A 17828-nucleotide genomic window follows, 5' to 3' on the forward strand; every position below is an offset into this window, starting at 1 on the left:
TGGGCATTTTATTTGCTAGCACAAGGTGTCTGATTGAGTAATTTCTCTGTTATATTGTAACTTCATTGAAATGCTTTTAATAAGTATACTTATATACTTTTAGGAAGCTTCTACAGACATAGGTATCCATATGACTTTTTCCAAATGTCTTCAATGTTATATATTCCTTCCACTATGCTGCCATTTCATCCCTCCACACAATTTAACTCATTCTGTTCTATTATTTACTTTTACTATACTACAGCTACTGTATTATTTTATTTAAACTAGATGTATAAAATAATAAATATATGACACTATATATAAACTATATATATATATATATATATATATATATAAGAATAATTTGCTTTTTATTATAGTTTCACATTTTTTAAAAAAGTTTTCTTCACTGTATGTATAAGAGTACACTTTCTCTGTCTTCAGAAACACCAGAAGAGGGCATCAGATCCCCTTACAGATGGTCGTGAATCACCATGTGGTTTCACGGAATTCAACTCAAAACCTTTGGCAGAGCTACCAGTGCTCATAACCATTGTGCCATCTCTTCAGCCCTAGTTTCACACTATTACAAACATTTACATATGGCTGTCGAGGTAGCACAATGGTTTAATGCATTTGTTGATCTTTCAGTGGACCCATATTCAGTTTCTAGTATCAGTGTGGTGGCTCACAAACATCTGCAACTCCAGCATCAGGGGATGAAATGCCCAATTCAGGCCTTCATGGGTGTCAGGGATGTAAATGGTACACAGACATGCATGAAAGAACAACACGAGCACATTAATATTTTATTTATTCTTCTCTCATATAGTACATCCCAACTACAGTTTTCCCTCCTGCCATTCCTCCCAGTCCCTGCTCCCACCTCCCCTCTTTCTCTCAGATCCAGTACTCCTCCATTTCCTATCATAAAAGGACAGACTTCGCAGGGATACCAACCAAACATGGCATAACAAATTACAATAATACTAGACATACACTCTTGTATCAAAGTTAGTTTTAAATCTGTGAACACTTGCAACATGAACATCTGTATATTTATCTTTAATACACACACACACACACACACACACACACACACACACACATATATATATATGAAAATGTATCATGGTCATATATTTGGAGGTGAAACATCTACCTGGCCACTTTATTATACTATAACTAAGAAAGACTTCCTGTTGCACTACAGATTTTAGTCAATGATTGGTGTTTTGATGCAATGCAATAATATTAATGTTTTGTTTTTGCATTTTTGTTGTTAATATTTCTAATAGTTTTTCATGTTTGAGTCTTAAGATTTTCTATGCTGAAGTCTACCTTTTATGTACATTTCTCTCTTTAAATTGAATCTTGTCAGGCATACCACTATAGATAATGATAACTAATCAATTTGGAGCTCATTCCCAGTGGATACATCTATGTTGCAGTAAATCTCCACCTAAATATGCCCCGGCAATGAAAACACAACACAGTTAATATGATTACATGCTGTGTGCCTAGATTGGGCAGATCTACCACTACACTACCATCTTCCACAGCTTATGAGACTCCTTAGAACTTGTGGTTTCTCCAGGCCATGTACTTCTGCTCTGCTTTTCTTCTTTTTCTTCCTCTTCTGCATTCCCCCCTCTTCCATTTTCTCCTTCCACTCTCTCTCATCTTCCACTCCACCTTCCCTTTTATCTGCCCAATCATCAGCTCTCCTTTATTTTACAAATTAAGGTGGGAAACAGGTTTACAGGAAATCACCTGAGTGCTGACTCATTCCTTGTTCACAACCACACACAGGAGAATGGAATTGACATCAACTATAATTAGCCCCAGGCTATCCACAACACATCTACAATACAATGTTATATCTAGAGCTCAGGGAACACTAGGATGAAAGAGAGGACAGAAAGAGTCAGAGATTCGGGAACTTTGCTGTGAGATTGTGTCTCTTAAAAGTATCAGAATCCATACCCATAACCTGACCAACATGACTGCCCAAACATGAACTGAACAAAGAGGCACCAGGAGACATTCCAAAGATCTGATCCCCATACAAAGAATAGGCAAATTGAGGAAAGCTGGGTGTAAGAGAAGTATTCTCCAGAGATGAAAACACCAACTGATTGTCCAGTACCAACTTGTCAGCCCTGAAAACATACATCCTTTAACACTTTACAGACTAAACTGGTTATCTTTAGGAATATATATGTATATTCATATATGCATGCAATAACAATTAATGAAAAAAGGGGTTATGACTTGGAAGGAGCATAGTGAGTGATATATGGGAGTATTTGGAGGGAGGAAAGAGAAGGGAGAAATATTATGATTATATTATAATCTCAAAACAGTACATATGCAAATTGAATATTTATTATATATGCTTAAACTTAATTATAAATAATGCATATCCTTATACACATATAATGCATATATCATAATGTGATTAATACTATATTAATTTATATGTATTGTATATAAAATATGTACATATATTTGCACACATAGATACACCACATAAACACATAGAAAAAGAAACAGGCAAACTGAGATATATTCAGAATTAGAAAGACTTTTGTTAGAATAATGTAATTACATTAAACAAATTTAATTAAATACTTTAGTGAAATATATTTTTAATATAAAACGATAAATGATAAATATTATGATAAACAGGGATAGTCTCATATTTTTATCTTAATGGTATTTTTCTATGACAGTATTAATGTTAGCACACTTTTAGAGATTTTCTTGTTATATTGCTTTGAGAATGCTAAACTGCCAGCTATACACATGTACTCACAAGGATAAATGACAATATTAAGTTAGCTCTTTGAAAAGTATTTTATTTACCTTTCAATAAAAGAACTGCAGTTTTTTAAAAATATTAACACTTAACCATAGTTCTAACAATCCCAGTGTGTCTGCCTATTCCATTACATATTAATTTATTTAGGACTGAGAATTAATGACTTTAATATGTTTGTCATGGCAGTTGTTAGACAAAAAGATGCATCCAGATACATTATAACAGCTATAAAATGATATTTTCTTCATTGCTTATATCGAGATATTTATCAGCACTCTATTATTTAGATGACTCTTCTTCAAAACATTTTATACACTAGAAAGAAAATCTGCATAATTCTTTGTTTTCTTTTTAAAGAAAACCAGAGGCATGAGATAATTTTTAAAAATCATTTGTCTTAAGTATGGAATTGACGAGGAAGCTAAGAATACTATCATTACTTCAATTATCTTCCTATAGATAACTACGATTATTTCATTGTTTATCATTATTTATTATTTATTCCAGAAATATTGATATGTGTGACTGTGCTCAAAAGTCTAGGAAGTTATTTTTAAATGTAATTTTACTCATAATATCTCAAATATACACTGTATGTCTTTGATGGAGCTCATCATTTCTGCACGACCAAGTAAGCACTAATCATATTTCAAAGAAATAAAATTGTGAATTTAGCTCTTGGGTTATTATTAGCATCAATATAAGTATGTTCATTCAGCCTTGATATTCATTGGGATTTCCAATTACTTGGAATGCTTACAGTAAAAACTGTTATTTGTGTGCATTTTCATGTATTGTCACAATTCATATCTCCAAGACTGCTGAAAATACTGGTTATATAACACTCATGTGAATTTCTTTCAATTTGATAAGTAATTAGTACAAAGAATGACTCATGGAATACACCTACTAGTTACTCTTTACATAAAACAGTGTGATTTATAAGCAGTATAAAATAGAAATGTAACCATAAGCTCAGTGCTCTTTCCTACCCAATAATAGAGTTTTAAATAATGTCAGAATTATAGTATATGAACTATATTATGTAATAAGTCTTCTGTGTTCTACTGTGCCTAATTTGTGTGTTTTGGGTAATAGCATGAATCTATTCTTTCCTACATTTTATTTTCACTCAATCTCAATTATTGAACATCCCTGGTTTTTACTGAACAGGGGAATATGGAGTTGTATGGGTTGAACATGAGTTGAGTGGGTGGTAGGTATGTGGGTATGATTTGGGAGGAGTTGATGAAGGGCAAAACAAAGGCAAGATATAGTGTATGAAAAATTTAACTTAAAAACAGGATTTCCTAACCTCTGAATCTCAATATCTAATTTTTCTATTTCTTACCCATTCTTACAGCCATTTTTCTATAGGAAAATACATAAATTTATTTCTTTATTTCTATACATATTAAGTTGTAAAAGGTGATTTGTTTTCATTTATTTATTTATTCATTCATTCACTTTATATCCCAATATTATCTCTTCCTCTCTTCCATATATCCCCTCATAGAGCTCCATCCAGAATTCCACCCTCAACTTCTCCTTTAAGGAGGAGGCCAACCCTGGGCACCTTGTAGCATCAAGATACTGTAGGGCAGATCTCCCACTGAGGCCAGACAAGGCAGCCTGGTTCAGGAAACAGCATTTACAGGCAGGTAACAGAGTCAGGGACAAAACCTGTTCCAGTTGTTGGAGGACCCACATGAAGACCAAGCTGTACATCTGATACATATGTCTGGGGGTTGGGGGAGAGGAGTAAATGCAGCCTATGCTCGCTCTTTGGTTGGTAGTTCAGTCTGTAGGAGCTCCCAAGCGTCTAGGTGAGTCTTCCTGTGGAATCCCTATCCTCTTTGGGTCCCTTAAGCCTTCCCACAACTCTTCCACAAGACTAGGCCTACTTTATAAAATAACCAAATAAGGCTAATTAGCATAATTTGACTTCAATATTTTGTAATACTCAATAGATCATTATTAATTACAGCCATCATATTGTGCAACAGAACAATGCAATTCACTTCTAATATCTAACTGAAACTTTGTACTCTTGACTAGAGTCCCTTTCTCAATTGAAACTCTCTCCTAGGATTGATAATCATCCATCTATTTTCTCCTTGTGTGAGATCAATTCCTTTTTTTATTCCATATATAGATGAGCTAATACTGTTTTTCTCTGTGCCTTGCTTTCCCCCCTTACCATTACGTTCTTCTCTAGATTCAGTCATGTTGTCATAAGTGAATTAATTTGTTTCTTCACAGTCCAAAGAGCATTCCGTTGGGTAGTTACATGAAATTTTTAAGGCAGATGAACATTTAAACTGTTTTCATATTTTTACTACTGTGAATGTTTCAATGAACATAGACATACATTTGTTCAATATACCAATGTTAATTCCATTTTGCATATACTCAATAGTAAGAGTGTTTGTTTATATATTTTTATTTTTATTATTTTTAGAAGAAGCTCTCATCCTGTTGTCTACAATGACTGAACTGATTTATCACTCTATCAAATATATAAAGTTTCCTTACCTGACCATTCTTCTTGACATTTATTTTTTTTTAATATATTTAAGTTGAAATATAATTATATGATTACACCCATTCCCCTTCATCCTTTAACCCATGTTTTATCTTTCTTTCTCTCCAGTCTTTTTCATGCCTCACATATCCCTCTCAAATTTCTAACTTTTTTTCTGTGATTATTACCACTTTTTAGTAGATAAACATTAAGGGGGCATATCTCTGGTATAGATTAATTTCTCATTCTCAGCAGTCATTAGTGGCCTAGAGTTCTTTTTCTAGAGGGTGGGACATCATGAAATTTTTTTCATCTACATTAGTATGTCTATTGATATTGACATTGTTCAGATCTAGATTAAGTCCCCTTTCTAAAAGACGGTCTCACAGCTGACTTCCTGGTCCTTGGACACTTAAAATCTTTGTGTACCCTCCTCTGCAATGTTTCCCAAGACTTAGGTGCAGAACCTTTTTAACATTGGTTAAATATAATGTATATAATTAGTTTTTAAATAAATAACTACAGTAATGAATTTTCTGCAGTTGTATACTTTATCTGCTAAGAATATCTCAGAAATCATATACCTCTGTAATATGTGCCCAGATTCTACGTGATATTATCTTGAAATATAATTTAAATTATTGTGAATTTTTGTTTAGAGTAGCAAGCTATAGCACCTTTGGCAACTTATTTCTAGGTAGGAAGAATCTTATGCTTAATGCTCTCCTCTCATAGTAGTAAGAGCACATGCAAGAAAGGAGAAAATCACATAACGAGGCAGGAAGTCAGGGAATGAATCAAGAATCAGTCCTGGCCTTTTTGTGTTTTTCTGCCTGTTAACTGTTGGCTCTTATGATAACTACGTTAATGATTTTCTAAGCACCTGACTCCCATAGTTTCCATAGTTTCAAGGTTCCACCATCATTTCCCATGGCTACATAGCAGAAGAAGCTTCCAGCATATGAACTCTGGTGGGAGAACCTACATTCAAACCTTAGCATTGTTATGAAGCTAAGCTGGCTGGATTCAGTACTTCTTATTCTTGTCATGTGTCATCTGCACATCACTTAAAGCTCTTCATTTATTCCATTTGGTATAAAAAATTAGCTTTATCTAATGTGTGTGTGTATATATATATACATATACATATATATATATACATATGTATATATATATATATATATACATATATATATGTGTGTGTGTGTGTGTGTGTGTGTGTGTGTGTGTGTGTGTGTGTGTGTGTGTAAAACATATGCCATGAATCCCAGGTTATTTATTTAGAAACTTATGTACTTAGTTAATAAGAAAGGATTCCAGATTTAGTTTTCTGTGCATATTGACCCTATAAAAAGAACTATTTTGAGGTTTTATTTAGTTATTTAAAGTTTGCATGATGACTACTGGCCATGAAACTGTCAGACAGGCGATTATAACTATGAATGTTAGAACAAAATAATCTATAAGAAAATTAACTGGAAATTTGAATGTGAGAATAAATTACCCCTAACTTAAAAATGAACTCTATATCTTATCAGTATTTATTTAATGACTTTGAATATAGCACAAACCTTATGAATTGCCTAGGGTTATCTAGAGAATGTAACTAATAGGGTGCTTAGTAGGAGAGAAGAGAGAGTGATTATAAAACAAGGGAATAAAGTATATGATTTTAGACAGTAGAGTGCTCAGATATGCAGCTAGGAAGCTTGGGATGCACATGATCTGATGGTGTACTTCATGTTTGAATGATTTCAGGCTTGAGTTCCAGGAAGAGCCACCATTAGTTCAAATCTGTATACAAGGATTCTTTCATTCAATTGTCTATATAACATTGAAATATGCCAACCTATTTTGCTCACTCTGTAAATGTAAATATTAAATTTACATTGACACCACCACCCCCTGAAACATCCAAAGGAAAGTCTAACCAAATATTTGGGCACTTTATATTTCAGTCAACTTAAAGTGTTTAAAATAACACTCATAACTTACAAAAGCAAGATGGAAAAGGGAAAGATGCAATTTGCTTTATATATAACTGGAGATAAACCCCAAACTTAGATGAGTTAATTTCCTTCTCTAAATTATTTTTAAAGCCATTTTACATTGGTGTTTGTAGATACTTAGAGGTCTAGTTGCTTCTTCATATTGCATGTGAAGAAACTGATACAAAGAAGTGACTTCTCCAGGGTCACACAATTCATTAACTACAAAACTGAAACAAAAGCCTACGAATTTAACATTGATTTTTAAGGATGTGCTAAGAAGTGTTCTCCTTTATTAATATGAGTGTAAGACACAAGATCTGGGCATATTTCAAAAATAAATTATGCAATAAATTTGGCATTGTACTATTGATGTATGTTAGTCTGCATTAGAAATATTTGCCTTGGCATGAAATAGTCATTTTGAACCAGATGCCAAAGTATTTTGGATACTACTAGCAATGTGGTGATTTTGAATTAATTTAAAACATGTCCTCCTGTATCCTTTTATAATGACTTCTGAACAAAGAACTAAGACTGTGAAAGTTCAGGATATGATAAAGAGGTGTTTATATAGGCAAGAGGCCAGAATGATAGGAATGATTTGTTCGTTTTCAAGTTATCGTCAATGAAAGAAGACATCTCTTTCAATATAACTTAGAAAAGCACTGTTTCTCTTTCCATATATTAGCCTAAGTTAGTTACTATCCAGACAGCACTTAGTGGGATGAGTGTGTGTGTGTGTGTGTGTGTGTGTGTGTGTGTGTGTGTGTGGTGTGTGTGTGTGTGTGTGTGTGTGTGTGGTGTGTGTGTGTGTGTGCCTGCACGTGTGTGTGTGGGGGGGAAGTATGAGTTTGTAGTCATGGCTAATCAGCATGATTTTATGATTTTTATAGCCTCTATTTTCAAATAGAATGTTTATATCGAGGCATTCACATTTTCAGAAGAGCTTTGCATATAATAACTGCAGAACTCCATAAGGGGACTGAGGATACGACGCTTTTCCTTAATGAGCTACATTCAAATTTTCCATAAGAAGTATCTCAAAATAGATCATAACGAATTCACCATGACAAATTCTCCTGGGACAAATTGGCACAGTTTTAGAAGTGGGCTATAGAGGAGTGAGTATGAGAGTGGGAGGAGTGGGGGGAGGGTGTAGAAGTGACTTTAAACAGTTTGCTTTTACTCACATGCCTGGGTTTAAGTGACAGCTATGCATTTTAGCATCAAAGAACCAGGGTTAGATATTTATGAGTTCAGGCTTAAGGGCTGTGAGTTTGCAAATCTAGCAGCTGGAGTGTGTTTGTGGTAGCTGCTTTCCTGTGCTAAGCTGATTTACTTGTTTAAGGTCTGACCTCATCATCCTGTCAGTATGGGTTCCCACCTACACTGTTAGCGGCAGCTTTCTGGCTTCAGCTAGGCTGGAAGTATTCACAGTGTATCACAGGCAGAGGGGGAGGGGAGAGAAAGCAAGAAAAACTGCTCGCTCTCTCAGCACTTGTGCTTTTGTTAGTTCTACACAAGAGGCAGAGAGAAACAAGAGATAACAAAGGCTCCATTTCCTTTCTGTTAGAGAAGCCTTTTGTCTTTTCTCCAGCAACAATGTCAGTGTCCAACAAGAAAGAGTTTGATGTGAAACAGATCCTGAGGCTGCGCTGGAGATGGTTTAGTCATCCTTCTCAAGGATCGCCTAACACTGGAAGCTGCCTTCAGCAGGAAGGATATGAGCATAGAGGGACCCCGGTGCAGGGCAGGTTGAAGAACCACTCACGGGACAGAAACGGACTGAAGAAAAGCAATAGTCCTGTCCACCACGATATACTGACGCCAGTGCCAGGACCAGCCCCTACCCATCAAAGAGTCCTTCAGAATTGGCACCAACAAAACGTGATAGTACATCTTCAAGCAAATGAAGACACTCCTAAAGCCGTTCCAGAAGGAAATTTGCTCAAAGAGGCTTGTGAGAAGCGCTCACGAGATTTGGAGATGATGGGTGATGACAATATAGAAGATGCGAGAGCACGGTAGGAGTTTTTGGTTACATAAGTGAAAGCTTTAGCCTAGATTAACTTAGTCTGTAAAACTCTCATTTCATGCTAAATAGGAAGTGTCAGAATAATCTGAGTTTGTGTGCAGCCAATCAGGGTCTTGAAGAAAATCTCGCTTCTAAGTCTATGAAAGAACATTGTAATCACAACATGTTTTGATAATTAATGGGAAGCTATTTTTCCTAGTAGGTTTGCTTATTGTCATATTCCCTGTCCATTCAGAATTCTTTCGATTTTAAGAGACAGCTTTTTTTTCTTTAATTACTAACCTCTGTAGGTACCTTCAACAACTTAGATGTTCCAACAGTGGTGGTTGTTTTGTCAAGCTCATTAAATCAGAACTCTTTTTTTATTTTGTGAACAGGATTAACCTTGACAAAAATAAATACAAGTTATTACTGTTGAACATATTCTTGCTTATTTCTTAGGACATAGTAATAGTTTTGAAATTCTTCAGGTTTTCTTTTTTGCTTATAGTGAGAATATATAATATTCCTTGTCATTTGAGCGTCATTTCAAGCGGCATTACTTTCACAGCTAGTTTGTAAACAAAAGTGTTCATTGGGCAAGTAATGAGAATTTGCTCACATCAGTGAATTCTTAAAATAAGAAATGTCAAGCATTTTAAGGCAACAAAATTAAGCTAAGAAAGAAAAATATATATTTGAGGTAGAATTCTTAACACGTGACTTCATTCTAAATTGCATTCATCAGTAAGCTTTGAGTGAAAGAAATGTTTATTCTGTTCTCTAGTATTGTCAAATACCTGAAAACCTAGTCTATTCATCAGTCTTTTAATTGCCAGTAGAAATTTTATATCATTAATTTGGTTAAGTCATAATGGACTTTTGAATTGAAATTAAAATTTAAAAGTGCTGTATAAAAAAGAAACTGTTTTGATACATTGAAAATCATATAATAATCTACCATGAAACTATACTAACTTTGGAAATCTAGATGCTTCACAATGTGTTCCTGTTAAGGATTGGTATACTTTTCTCATCCTGTGAATTTGTTTTGCATATTTAGGAAATGCTATTTGTTTCCATTAGTTCAAAACAAATATCAAATGAAAATGTAATATATTAACATTATGATACAGAAAAATCACATATGCAAAACAACATCTTTAGAGGAACTTGGTCTTTTGAAATGTAAATATGTAAAGAATTTCTAAAATTACTTTAAGTACAATATTAGGTCACCGGTAATATAGATCTTTAAAGGTTTCAAGTGTTTCTTTGTGGACATGTGTGTGTGTTTTTTTTTTTTCTTTACCTGGAGAAAACTATATAACTATTAAGATTGAAAACTCAATTTAGTACAACTAAAAGACACTCATAATAACATGGAGTCAGAGTTTTCATATGAAATAATTTTCCTGTGAATTCTCCTCATTCTACTTTTTAATGGACAATTTGAAGGCTAATGTAAATATTTAACTCAGATATATACAAATTTTAAAAATCTCTTATTCCCTAAGAAAATCTTTTTTGAGTATCTAGCACTAAAACTGAATAGAATAGAAAAGAGTAAAATAAGTTAGATGCTAGAAGAAAATGATGGCAAATGTCTAGTCTAAAGTATCACCAGATGACTTTACTTATGATTTTGAAATTCCTTATATGCCAAAGAATTTTGCTCAAAATATTTCATAGGAAAGTTAGCATTTTCTTAAAATAAACACTGGAAATACTTATAAGTGTGCCAAGACCATGAATTCAGAAGGGGAAGACTAAATTGAGGAGCTTATTAATTGAAATACTATGTCTTATTATCATCTTATTACCTATTATAAATACCTATGTTTTATTCCAAGATGGTTCATGGAGTAGGTTTGGAATTTCTTGCTACTCTAATTCTCTCTTCTTCAGCAAGATTTTCAGAAATGTAGGAAAGATTGTGTTAAATTGGCACCACTGTGCCACATCCTTGATACAATTCCTTTGATTAAAAGAAAAGAAAAGAAAACCAGCAGTCAGTATGGAGAAATCATGATAGTAGTGTGGGTGACCTCTGATAACTCAGCAAAGAGGGCTAAGACATTCCACTTTCTGTATACATTATAAAAGTTGAATCCATAATGTACTAGTTTATATGTATTCAGTATAAAAAATAAGTCAAATTAATTTCCCAAAGATATTAAGTTGCTGTGGTAAAACCATATTACCATTTTATTTAATAATTTAAATTTTCAAATATAAACTTCCAAGCTTCATTCACAGATATGTATTATATTTAGGAACAGGTGTCACATATCTGAGCACTATGAAAATGCATATATGAATATTCCTATCATCAGAGTTCTGAATTCTTCTGTCATTCGATTTTTTGATAGTCACCTGCCAACTGCATATTTGCTTTTGTTTAACCACCTTATTTAAGAAAAGATTTTCTCTTCTTTGTTTCAACTCTAAACTTCCAATGATAAATATTTTAGTATTATATTATGATAATGCTAATATTTGGCTATATGATAGATATGATAAATAATGTACAATATTTACCTACTGCCATAGCTGATTACTCCTAAATAAACAATTGTATTAGTGTTTAGATAGAAATAGTGGTGTTAAAAGAATTCCCACTATAATAAACATCAGTTCTTAAATAAAATGAACATGACATGTTTATGGTACCTGCATATATCTTAAGCTGTCAGTTAAAGAGCTATTTAGTTAAAGACATCAACAGGAATGGAGATCATGCTGCTGTTCTGTCTATTGGACTTGTAAGGTGTAGAATAAGTAACAGCTATACAGATACACTAATCTGCATTCCTTTCTAGTTTGGGAATGTGAAGTCATACTCAAAATTCTGCTTCACTGATCACTTTTTATTTGTCAAATAAAATTTGCTTTGAAAACAGTGGCTGTTGTTGTAAATATTAATATAGAACAGGAAAGGAGAACTGTATTAATGACAGAATTTGTCAATATGTAAATCCACAGATAGTATTCGATGTGTTCAGGAACTCGGCTGGGTATTAGGAATAGAATGAAATCTAAAGGAATAATGTATTTTCATAATATATGCATATTATGAATTCATATATAAAATTTAAGTGGCTACAAGTGGCATTAATGAAAATTAAACGGGATAGAGTAGAAAGAAGGTATCCTTCACATAGTGAAAAGGTTTCCAAAGCAATTACAGTTGAACAGATATTCAAGTGCAATGAAAAGATCCAAGCTTCTGAGTCACAAATGTGACGCAAGTGCCAGGTCACTGCCCCTGTTTCACAGAAGGGTCCTTAACAGCCATACATCATGTTTCTGTGCAGATCAGTGCTACATGTTCAGTGCTACATAAGCACATAACCAATTGAGTGAAGTAAAAGAATCCTCAGATTAAATGAAAAACTAAACATTGCATTGTCCTGTTTATTGTAGTGATTTTATGATCACATCTATGTCCCCAGGACACAGAGGTGACTTCCCAGACATCCTGTAACACTAGTGGAATCGTGCTATCTAAGCTCCCACAGAGTGTGCCTCATGGACAGAGGTCTATACCCTTTTAGTGTAGAGTTGATTTTTTTGACAAAAGTGTTCATATAGAGACAAATTTAATGTGGGCTTTCATTCTTTCCCCAAACCATTCTTCAATATGGAATATGCATGGAAAATACATAAACATAAGGAAAAGCCTAAATTGAAAATGATGAAATTTATTCTAATTTCTTTCTGATACAATAAAGAACCAGCTGTGTAGTATTTATAGGCAGACTCTAAGAAAGCAAAACTGCAATTTCAATGACCCAGCTCCTGAAGTGTACTAAGTACCTGAAAATACAAGTGCATCTTCTAGTAAAGTGCTCAACAGAAACAGTGAGAAAAGAGAGGTTTTGAAATATAATACAAATAAATAATAGTAATGTAAAAATAGAATTTAAAATGTCATGATTTCTTGGCATAAATCATGTTTTAATAAACTAGTTTTAGATGTGCAAGTTATTGTTACATCAAAATGTATAAAATATTTCTTTTAATATCTCATGAGTATAAAGCTCCTTTAAAATAAATGTAAACTTCTGGGTATGATGATGTATGTATAAAACATCACCAGATCAGCACTGGTGGTTACAGTTAAAGTATATAAGATGCTTGGTAATATATGTGGAAAAATAAATTTATCTTCCATTTGTTGCAAAGATATTTTAACTTATAAATTACACATACATTTTACTTGCATTAGAAAGTAAATGGCAATTTGAAAACTAGAGCATTATTTGGGCACAAATGAATAAACAAAAAAGAAAGAAGAGTAATGCTGCTCTTAAAACTGAATAATTAAAATTGATTACCATTTCTCATTTTGCCATGTATATTATCACTGTTTATTTCATATGGCTGCCTCAACACATAAACATATAGGGAGAATAATTGATCAGACTCATTTTCTCCAACAACGGAATTTCTAGTTTCCATAATAAAAAGTTGTACTCTTGCATCTGTGTTCATATACAAACAAAATACAAACATGTTTGTTGTATCTGGGGTAATACACATGGTGCATGTTTTAAAAACACGCAAAAATGCTTAGATAATTTGATTTAACAATCCAAATGCTAAAATTTATCTGGCACAGGCACAAATGCCTCAAGGTTTTGTTTCCCATCCTTTCCTTATATAAACTTATTCTAAGGATTTTTAAGGATTAATAATATATAACATATGGATATTTTAGGGTTAAAATCTTCATTGATTTAGACAATGATGTTTTAGTTAGCAATGACAACTCTTAAACTGATCAGGATCCTAAAAATTCAGTTACTTTGCAGTAAATAATACAGTTTGAAAAACAAAGTATTAACAATACTTACAAATTATTAGCTAGTCCAGAGTGAAATGTAGTTATTTATAGCAAAGGGAAAGATTAGCCATTGGTATTGAGCTGGCATACCCAAAAGGCACCATATTTCAACATTTACTATATTTTATGTACACACACATACACACATACACAAATACACACATATGAATACACATACACACACACAAACACACACATGCACACACACACAGAGAGAGAAAGAGAGAGAGAGAGAGAGAGAGAGAGAGAGAGAGAGAGAGAGAGAGAGCTCTTCTCCAGTTCTTATGCTTTCAAAGGAAATATTTCATTGTAGAGTTCTTATTCACATGAACGACTAATATTTCTCTGTGAAATGTTTATCGGGGTATGTGTTGTTACCTATCTTTTTACAATGCAAAAAATAGTGTGGTTTTCTAAGGATCAAGGCCTGCATTATTAACTTTTCACTGCATTATTCAGTAGAAACTGATTTCAAACAGAAGAATTAAGAATAAATTACAATGCTATTTTTATAAAAGAATTAAGATTAAATTTTTACTGTGACTTAATGCAAACCATATAGTAGTATATGAATTCTTAAAGTGTTTCAGTTAATATGGTCCATTTTAACACATAATTTCAATGTAATATAATAATTCAAGACATTTTAGTAATGTAATCATTTGCTCGATTTTTAAACTCTTTGTACCTATAATCTCCTTTTGGAGCATTAAATACTGTGGTCCTCATGTTAAATAGATATTTCTAAGTCAACATTAGTAGATCACATAATTATGAAAGTGAGTACTTGCTGTTTCTTAATTTGTATTTTTCCCACAACAATTAAAATGATAATATTCTCAATTCAATTCACCATCTCCAATGAGTATGTCCTATTTTATGTCAATAAGATAGTATTCTAAAGACAACCATGGTAAAATTAACTAAAGTTCTAAAAACAACATGGAATATGCTTCTCCAGATGAAATTACTCCTGATTATAATTTAATGTGTATGGTTTTCAGGAGTATAAACTTACAATATCACAGTTTCCCAATTAGAGAGAATCTCATTTTAATTACTGAGTATATCATGGGTAATAGTGACAGTGAATATTTATTGATAGTTTCAAATATACATATTGCCTATAAGTTCAAAATTCATTTGTATTTCTGTCTACTACTTTGATTGGAAGAAAATATTCATGCATATAAAACAATAATCATTCTGTAAAATCTTTAGATTCCAATGATAAATGTATACTGTAGTCACTGAGTATAATTTATTTATGGTTATTTTATTTACTTTAGGTAATTCCACTAAAGAGCATGTCAATTTAAAAAAAATAAACTACCCAAGGAAAGTAAAATGGAAGTGAGGAAATTCTAAACCAAATTATTTTTATTCATTTAACATTAATGCTGCAAAAGGAATTGTTGACATTTTAAACAAAAATCATTACATATTTGTGTGTTCTGAAAACAGTCTAAAACAGATGTTTTCCAAATCAACAAATAGATATAATAATTCATATAGCATTATAATATACATTGGAAGAGATAAATGCCAATGATCATGTTTATGCATCATCCAGAAATGAATCTTCAGTTATCTAGTAATGCTCATTTTATTAGCCTGCTCTTATCAGTTATAGTTACTTACCCATTGTATGTTTTTAAATGTAAGAAATTTTCCTCTCACCCTTTTCAGTACATATTTCTATTGGTTCCTTAGTAGCCATACTTTAGTAATACTTACAACTACATCATACAGTAATAATCAATGAAAAGTAATTCAAAATACAGATGTCCAATAAGTCAACTGCCCATTTATCATACTTACAATATTATAATTTTGAAAATTCTCTAATATCTATGAATATAGATTTGTTGTCCCAGAATATCAAAGTTTAATACCAGGATTTGAAAACACAGAGAAACTTGGGTTTTGTTTTTTTTCTTTTTCCTATTTACTGTATGTTATAATTCTAAATTATATCCTTGTTAATGAATAAGCTTATGTTGTTCTTGTTAATAAAAGTTAAAAGAAACTTTTTAAAAAAATAGTCCTCTAGCTCATTTAAGTAAAATTATAAAGCCATATACTTCTTTTCTTTTACTGGATGTTTTCTTTATTTACATTTCAAAAGTTATCCCCTTTCTTGGTTTCTCCTCCATATATCCCCTATCCCATCCCCCCTCTCATGCTTCTATGAGGGTGTTCTGTGAATGAAGTTTAAGCTAATAATATAAAAAAATCAGATATACCATAAGACAATAGATAGATCTATTTCCTATTATAAAGTTTTACTACATTGTTAAATTACAAATCTCTAGGGTAATAATTAGCTATCTTCCATCCAAAGCACTTCCTGTTTCAAGTTTATTAGGACATTAGTATATATTGTGAAGTTTTATTGAGAATATGCAAATAATGCTCACAATAGCAGGCCTGGTATGTTAGAATTCTTCTCCTTGAAAGCAAGATATAACTTAGATGCTAAAACTTTGTTAGCAAAAGGATTTTTTTATTTTCACATTTATATTGTATTAACAAAAATAATCAATCATGTAGTCCAAGAATTAGGAGTACTGAAATTTTATGAAATATAAAGGGAGTTTAATAGAAATAGCATTCATTTTATTTGGCAAAATACATAAAACTTCAAACCTGTCTCTAGAGTAAAAGTATCACAAAAAACACCATGAATACAAAGCTAATATTAAAAGCTCATCAGGAATATAAAGAATAAAGTACCTCTGTTAACTCTCTAAGGCTTTAAACACTGCAGCAAAGCAGCCCAAGAAAGACAGAAGATACGACCATCAGCATCTCCCTGAAGAAATTCTGAGACTTATAGTAACAATTTCTCATAATGTTTCAACAGGAAAATGCTTAACAGTCCACAGCATTACTTAAGCCTTGTGCTACTTCAATATTTAATGGGATTTATTAAGTTCTACTACAGAATATCAAATATTTTAAAGAACATGCCATTAAGGATTTTACAGTGCAGTCAGAATGGCAAGAAGACAAGGATCTTGGGGTGGGGGAGAAAAAGAAAATACTCTTCCTCCATAAAAGCCTTAAGAACAATTCCAATAGCATCAACTTCTTTTAGACCCTCATGTTTATCTAGGAGAGCAAAGATGGAAGTGAATCTAGTAATACAAAATACAAACAGGGTAAGGTTCAATTCAAGAATAGAAACAGATTCAACAATGTGAAATGTTTTTATTTGGTTTCCATATCCTGGATCAAAAACAAAATTACCAATAATATAATATATTATCAGTAGGATTCCACTCAACTCTCTGATGAGCTGTTTGGAAAATTTCTAATATAATCCTGTATATGCTGCAAATATTTATTCTGCCAATCATGTTCTGTCATAGCACTCAAAGATTTTCCTCTTTTTCCCCAGGTCCCAAAACAAATTTTCATAGATATTGTATATCTGAGAATAAGCAATACTATTGCACTGGATTTTGATCATTTTACTTCCATTGAGTTTTCCATAATAATCACACTTTAAAAGACTGTGATGTTTCTGAGTTTGAAAAGGCTTTAAATATATATATATATATATATATATATATATATATATATATATATATATATATATGTGTGTGTGTGTGTGTGTGTGTGTGTGTGTGTGTGTGTGT

At 32.4% G+C, this 17828-nt stretch overlaps 1 protein-coding gene across 2 annotated transcripts in view; it reads left to right on the forward strand.

Annotated features, from left to right (window-relative positions):
• Positions 1-8785: 8785 nt before the first annotated feature.
• Positions 8786-17828, forward strand: part of Klhl4 (kelch like family member 4) — a 72489-nt gene continuing 63446 nt past the window's right edge. For both annotated transcript variants that reach the window (XM_021187345.2, XM_021187346.2), the window contains exon 1: positions 8786-9345. In XM_021187345.2, coding sequence (XP_021043004.1) covers positions 8924-9345 — 422 coding nt within the window. In that variant the 5' untranslated portion in view covers positions 8786-8923. The remainder of the gene's footprint in view (positions 9346-17828) is intronic.

This window comes from Mus pahari, chromosome X (genome assembly GCF_900095145.1).
Source record: "Mus pahari chromosome X, PAHARI_EIJ_v1.1, whole genome shotgun sequence".
In the NCBI taxonomy this organism is placed as follows: domain Eukaryota; kingdom Metazoa; phylum Chordata; class Mammalia; order Rodentia; family Muridae; genus Mus; species Mus pahari.